Below are 7868 nucleotides of genomic sequence, written 5' to 3' on the forward strand. Positions count from 1 at the left end.
AAAAGTGCACGGTGTTCGCTGTTCGCCAGTCCAGGCCATTTTACATAATAGATGAGCGACTTTAAGCTTGCCACTCTGTCCAACAATTTTTGATAAAATTTGTTTAAACTTTATTGTGTAATTGTTTGTGATACTACTAACTAACAAAACTTGGTTCATTGTGTAGTTGTGTATGATAAAATTAAATAGGTTGTAGGCTATGCTTTATTGTCAAAAATAGGTGTTGAAACGCCTATACATTATAGACCTACACTCCTACAGATTTGCTAAATTTCTGTTTAAGTTAGCTTTGCTAGTTTTAATCAAATGCCTTAAAAAATTTTACAAAATGTCTTCAATAAACTCATGTTTTATTTAGACTTGAATTAAAAAAAATAAGCAGTTGGTATTCTCAGTTTTAAAATAATATCGGTCAAAACAAGGCATTTTAGTGGAAATCTGCAAAAGTTCACAAGTTTAAAAAATGGCTTCACATGAGGCCGCTCCTGTAACATTTCCAGCTAACATTCAAAATCATGGAGTTGGAATGTTAAAAGATTCTTCTTCTGTTCCTATTGCACCACCAGCAAATTCTGTCCAACATATTCCATGCACTGGAACTGCTCAATCGCCATCTTTAAGCGTTATTGAAAAAGCTTACGCTGCACATGGCATAACTCCCTCAAAGCCTTCTGGTTAGTGGTTTCTGTTGTGATGAATTTTTGCTAACTGTTATGCAAAATGTCAGCTTGTAATTTAGAGTAGCCTATAGGCTGCCTCAGTAAATGTTATGCTTTTGTGTCTGTATATAATATATGGTACATAAGCGAAGAAAGCTGAGATATATACCGGTAATGAATATTTAGACTGTTTTGGTTTCGAGTGCTGCATCGCAGTAATTTCTCGTTTAATTTTATGCTCTTTATTATGCACAAGTTTATGTTTTGAATGTGTATATATTTCTTAATTGTGATGTTCTATTTGGAAAGATAAATACCACTTTAGTGTTGATGTAACAAACAACACAACGACCTATTGATTAAAGCAACTAAAAAACAACAACAAAGCATTTGCCTTGCATTTTAATAGGCTATATGCTATCTGATATAATTTAGCTATTTTTAATTAATTTGATGTTGCACTTTGTGATGTCATGGGCGCATGCTTGCGAAAGTTTAAACTCTACACTATTTGTATTGCACTAATTTAAGTTTCTAATCTTTGCTACATCATAGATTCTTTGTTTATTCATAGGCATTGGTGGAACTGCAACCACGTTGGTCCATTCAAACAAATATCTAAAGTTAAATGTTGGAGGCTCGCTTCACTACACAACGATGGGAACATTAACCAAAGAAGACAACATGCTACGAGCTATGTTTAGTGGAAGAATGGTTGTTTTAACTGACAGTGAAGGTAAATGCTTCTTAGATTAAAGTATTGGCTACCCGTCCAGCAAATCATCCATTTTTTACATTGATTCAACGTCTGCAGACGACTGATTGACAGACAATCGATGTAAAAAGAGACTGATTTGCTGTTTGGGTAAAACGCATCACTTAAAACTAACTAAAGGACCTATGTTAATGTATTTATATTTTTGTAAATCTGACAATTATTAAAATAGTAGCCTACCCAAAGTACCCATATGGATGATGCACTGTGAAGTTGCACCATGGTAGATGATGACTACTCCAATTAGTTTATCAGTAACATCAAAACTGCTTTGTTGAACTGTTAAATTGTGCATATATTCACTTGGTGCCTTATGTGTTTGTGTAATTCCAGACGTGATATCATGTTTCTGTATTGTGGTTCACAAGTTGTATATTTCTTATTTATACAGGCTGGATATTAATAGACAGATGTGGGAAGCACTTCAGCGCAATACTGAACTATTTACGTGATGGTTCAATTACGCTTCCCGACAATCGATATGAGATTGCTGAGTTGCTTGCTGAAGCAAAGTATTATCTTATTCAAGGTAAACTTTGTGAGCATAGCATTCTTTTATACTGATGCCGAAGCTTTGGTTTAAATAAGGAAATCTCAATAAAATCTCATTGTGCAGTATTAATATGAAAAGATATAAATATGTCAATTGTCAAATCAAGAAATAAAGTTATCTTACTTAACATGCATATTGAGTGCAAAAATATTGACGTACGGTAACCTTACAGCTATCATAAAGCGCTATACAGCACCCAGGAGCATAGTTTGCACTGTGGATGTGGCCTACATAAATGTTGTTATTATTATTACAAATGCAAACACTTAGTTGTAACAACATGGTCTGCAAGATTGGTATCTTTTACAATAAGTTTTGTTTTAAAACATTAGGAATACTACTGCGACCATCATTAGATGCATCAAGGTTAGGCCATCTAAATTGGGAAATTATTGCATGCTGCTGTGACTGGTTTCATGAGCTGTGTTCTCATGTTCCGACTGCGAAGCTGCGCATTTTTAATAGAACGTTGCTTGTGGGGCATTAGTAGCGTAAAAAGCCTAATAATTTTCTAACTTTAGGACTCATAACTCAGTGTGAAGCTGCTCTTGAAAAGAAGGCGATGGAACTTGACCCGATATGTCGAGTTCCCATTCTCACCTCACACAAGGAGGAACATGAATTGATGAAACGGTGCATTCGACCAGTGGTGAAATTCATGCACAATCGTGGCAACAACAAGTATTCATACACGAAGTAAATTTAGCTTTTATACAAGTGTTTGTTTAGTTTGTACACATTCTACGCCAGTACATCTGTTGACAGAAAACCATACTGTATAATAGTATGCAGTATATATTTTGCAAAATTTTAACCATAAAATATTTAGAATGAAGCAAACTTGGGTGTCTTGATACAAATTTTGACTTGTTTTTTACACAAGGTTTTCGATTTACGCAATCAGTGGATATCGTTTTTACATACCATCAATACATGTTTGTAGTGTAGGGTGTTTTTTCAAAGTAACAGTCAAATTTTGTTACCCAAGCATTACATCAACGAACTGCAACGACAAAGGTTCTGTTCTTATATGCCTCATTTCTGGAATCTTGTTTTTGCTCGTTTCAGCTCATCTGACGACAACATGCTTAAGAACATCGAGATATTCGACAAACTTGCTCTGCGGTACAACGGGAGAATCCTCTTCATCAAAGACATCATTGGTGACGAGATATGCGTCTGGTCCTTTTATGGTCATCAGAGGAAAGTGGCCGAAATCTGCTGCACGTCCATTGTTTATGCGACAGAAAAGAAACAAACAAAAGTAGGCCTCACTCTGCTCGAAGTGATTTCCTGAGATCTCTTTTGCATATAAGTTCGTCTATCTACGTCGTGGTATCTTTCAAAAACCGAATCATTGTTGAAGAATAGAGAACTGCCGTTTAATGCGATGAAAGTTAGATTGCAAACTAATGGCCATTCAGAATCAGAATAAGTTGTAAGGTTTTCTTTTGTGACTGCAAGTGCATGTTTTTCAAACTGTACATTTTTTAACTCCAGTATTACTATTAAATCCTATAAGTTTGATGTCAAGATTTTAGTTGTGCTTTTGGCTTATGCAATGACGAAGGAATTGCTTCAAAGCGCAGTGCTAACTGGTAATGGTAACTGATGCCGTTAGCATTGGCTCAAATGCTTATATTGTCAGCTGGCAGTTTGAATTTGAAAGGTCGCTTGGGACAAACCATTCAAGAGTCCACATCTTCCATCTTCATTCTTTTCGAGTTGAATAGGATGGGCTCTAAGAGTTTTAAATCTTTTGTTTTATCAAAATATGCGTGCGTAGCAGACCATAACCAATTAATTGATATGATGTGATCCATTCAGGTTGAATTTCCCGAAGCCCGCATTTACGAAGAGGTCCTTAATGTTCTTTTATACGAACCTGGCTCTGGTTCAATGCCAGTCATCGCCCATACAGACAACAACGCCGAAATCATACGAAGTGGATACAATTGCTACAGTGATGATGACGCCGAGGATTCCTCGCGCTCTTATCGAGTCAGAAGAATACACGTGAATAGCAACAGACCAGTCTAGGTTTGTGACTCCAAAAAAAAACAGAAAAACTACGCCATCTTAATCATAAGAGACAACCACAAATGTTTGAATTAAGATTCTAAGATCATGAAATAACACGATTGCGGGTATCAGGTTTTGCGTCTTATGAAAACGAACCGTCGCTCTTGAGAAATTGAACTGTGTTGTATTTTTTTTTTGTATTTTATTTGTTTTGTGTTTCTCCCCAAGTGTATTATTCTATTCGTAATAAGATGATTTTGTTTCGAATCGATGTTGTATGGATTTTGTGGCCAAACGAGGTCCTAATAACAAACCGAGCCCGAACGTGTATTTGTACGTGTAAACTTTTCTGGGTTGTTATGATGATCATTTATTTGTTGTTTCCCTGCCTGCAAATCAGTCCCTTTTTACGTTGATTCAACGTCTACAGACGTTGAATCAATGTAAAAAAGGACTAATTTGCAGGTTGGTTTATTTAATTCTATCTTAACTGAAGTTGACGCATTCGTTTGAGTTTTAACGCAGTTGACTTACAAATTCCTGTACAAGAGGTTGGATTTAAACGTTGTACAGAAACATTGTCGTATTCTTCAGCACTTTTCAAACTGATCTCAAGCAAAAACCCACGTCACGTGCAATAGCCCCTTAGTCAGATGAGATGCAATATTTTCATCTAATTCTAATGTAATTGTGAAGGCCGTTTAAGGACAACCCAGACCCAGTTTTTGTCGTAAACTCATATTTAAAAGGTTTCTAAATTTGACGCGGAATGATAATGTGTTCTACCCAGCCTTGTAACTCACCACATGTCCGTAACTCACCACATGTTCCAGCTGATTGCATCGAAAAAGACAAACTAGTCAACACAAAAACAGGACTAGTATGTAAATAAAGTGCAAAACCTTAATGCAGAAACTAAGTTCTTTGTTTAGCATTTTGAACAAATGCTGAGCCACGAGTTTAGTTTACATTTTAGGCTGCCGTGTACATTTTATTTGATAAAACAAGCCTTCCAACCACCAACCTAAAGTCGCAAGGCGTTATCGTATCCAAGGCGTTATCACACCATGATGAACTGTACATTTGAAAATTATTAGTTTGTACAGCCCTGATATAAAACTTGCAATGTATTCTAGCTTGCCCTCTTTACTACTTATCATAGCGTGAATCATCTCGATTTTTTTGTAAAACTGGAAGTTGAAAATACTAAACAATTGGAATCTCTGTGTTGTTGATCCAAGCTATCTGGTTCTAATCGTGACCTTGCAAAAAGTAATTTTTATTGAAAAGTTATTGCCAAGGCATTCTCGCAAATGGCTAGGTTTTGGTAATTACATTTCTATTGGTTACTTTGGCTGCTTGTTGAAAACGAGCTTTGCTATCTCGAGTTAAATCGTTGTTTTTTCGTAGCCTAGAGCTTGTATTATAAGTTTACTGGTTCACCAATGTTCGTGGTACTAGAACTACGTTTTTTAACTGAGTCTTCACAGTAGTTGCTTGAAAACAGATGGTTACTTTGAACTTGGTTCAAGCATAATTCTTCAAGGGGTTAAACGTTGAATCTGTACTTCAAGAAGTCAATGAAGCTCTGTCTACAAATCAAAACAGGCTTCAGGCATTCACTGCACTGCTTGGTCGATTATTGTGTGAAAGTAAATATCTACTTCAATCATACGCACATAGGCCTGCTTGACATTTTCTACAGCGACTTATCTGTGGTGGTACATTAATATTATACTTTCGTAATATTTTCGTTATTTGTTGTAAAAAATGTACGGAAACTCGGAAAGATCCCTTTTCAGGAGAACTTTCTTCCGCCTCCGTAATCCTGTGTTTCTATGTTACGCGGATTGCTTACTGTATTTGGTTTCAATAAATTAAGCACAGTATTTGCCAAATCAGAAATGCAACTGATGTTGAACCATTCACTCTCAGCAGCAGTTTTTGGAAAATCTGACTTCGTTCTTAATTTTAGCTTCATTTGTTGTACTGGGGCCCAAGCTCTTATCCTTTCTTCATCCCTAAGTTCCTTGGGCTTCACTAACGAGTTAATGGGAACCAGCCTATATTTTGGTCTTGTTGCATGCGACAGACATCCATTTTTGATGGAACCGCCTGGTGGCGAAAAGAGACATCGTTTTGTAACTCGTCATCAAAGATTTCGTGAGCATCCTTCGCAGCGAACGAATTTAGCAACAGCTTAATTCTTCGGTAGCATACGCCTGCGAGAAACGTTAAAGCCAGTCGACGATGATTCGATACGCCTTGCGTTCAATCGAGCAGCCCTCTTCAAGCAAATTTCTTCGTAGAGCGACGAATAGATATAATTAGTTTAGATTTAACTTATTAGTTTACCTTCAGCAACGTTTTCCTTAAAAACTAAACTTCCGCTGTGAATCTCAGTAACCAGGTCTGCATAAGTGACTTAAACGAAGTTAGCAGGCTGCCTGTAGGCTACAAGACTCCAAGTCAGAATGTAGGCCAAATCGTCTCAAACTGAACGGTTATAAAAGCGCTAAACTAAAAAATCGGTGGGCTAATGCTTTCTTAATTTAGAAAATATGTTTTGAATTCCACAAAACTATAGACACCAATTTTCTACTGAGTAACTTGACCGAACAGCTATAAATGGATGTTCAACTACTAGCCCACATGTGACTATTTTTTTGGGCATTTTCAACTCCCACAGATGACGTAAGCACTGTCTCTGTTCCATATGATGATTCAGATGGTGTCACGTGATTGTGACAGCCTTTTGAGCAGCCAACGAGCAAGTCACCAATTGCATATCTTTGTTCAAAGTCGTGAGAAAATAGTATAAGCTCTCAATATACATACACGCATTATCAAAATAGACACAGTAATAGCACAAGCTTATAAGTTATATTTAAAAAATTCCTTAACGAAGGGCACTGTCAATTAGGCTACATTTCAATTAACAGCGGCTTTAGCATTTTTGCATAATTTGACATTTCGTTTTAGGGCCGCCTAATACTTGTCATTAGGATGAAAGTGTCTTTGATTTGTTTTTATCCATTGGGAATTCTGTGGTCAAATAAAATTCGTAGCGGTTAGAGAACGTAGAGATCACGTTACAAAGCGAATTAGGCAGCCTACAGATGTTTTTACTGCTTGCAATCCAAGTGCCAATGTGATGCTATCAAGCCACGCTTCTTCGTGGCCTAATTTATGCTAAGAAATGATGCATTGCTATAGATTTGCTGTTGACTAGAAAGTTTGCTTTAGTCTTACGCAGTAGAGGAGATATGGGTTTTAAATTTTCAAGAATTGTTCATCTCAGAACGTGGTTTATGATGATTTGAGCGATTGCGATTGGTGCGTTATTCAGGGGCGCCGGAACGATTTTTGACTGGGGGGGCAAGATTATGAAAAAAGGGCACTTTTGATTACTAAAAGGCCAATTTTTTTCAAGTTTTAAGATAAGGCATAGCGATAATGCTAATTTATTAGCTCACTATGTAGGCTCTTGAGTAATGATAGCCTACATGTGTCCGGTATGCAAAGAAGGGCATCATGCTATGTTATCATGATGTAACCTACTGTCAAGCCTGAAAGTAGGCCTACCATATTTTCATCGTCTAAAAAAAGGACACGTTTCGCCAGCGTGTAGAAGTTTACGCTTGAAGAATCTTTTACATGTTTATTGATCATTACAGTATAGGCCTACGCATGGCCACCTGGAGATGCGGCCTGATTTGTCACATTTTGCAGATTTTGATTACAGCTACTGCTAGTGCTTGACTGACATTTTTTGAGATGTTTTTACTTTTTGCGGTTTCGTAATCACATAAGACTTTTTTGTAGCCTTGGGGAAGCAATAGCAAATGAGAAAAAGTAA

General features: G+C 36.8%; 1 protein-coding gene across 1 annotated transcript; it reads left to right on the top strand.

Moving 5' to 3' along the window:
* Positions 1 to 365: 365 nt before the first annotated feature.
* LOC145775160 (BTB/POZ domain-containing adapter for CUL3-mediated RhoA degradation protein 3-like) lies at positions 366 to 5907 on the top strand. Its single transcript, XM_082586393.1, has 6 exons — positions 366 to 674; positions 1234 to 1395; positions 1826 to 1963; positions 2509 to 2683; positions 3056 to 3251; positions 3815 to 5907. The coding sequence occupies exons 1-6, from the start codon at positions 464 to 466 to the stop codon at positions 4025 to 4027; spliced, it is 1095 nt and encodes a 364-aa protein (XP_082442519.1). The 5' UTR covers positions 366 to 463; the 3' UTR covers positions 4028 to 5907.
* Positions 5908 to 7868: the final 1961 nt, after the last annotated feature.

This window comes from Aplidium turbinatum, chromosome 8 (genome assembly GCF_918807975.1).
Source record: "Aplidium turbinatum chromosome 8, kaAplTurb1.1, whole genome shotgun sequence".
NCBI lineage: Eukaryota > Metazoa > Chordata > Ascidiacea > Aplousobranchia > Polyclinidae > Aplidium > Aplidium turbinatum.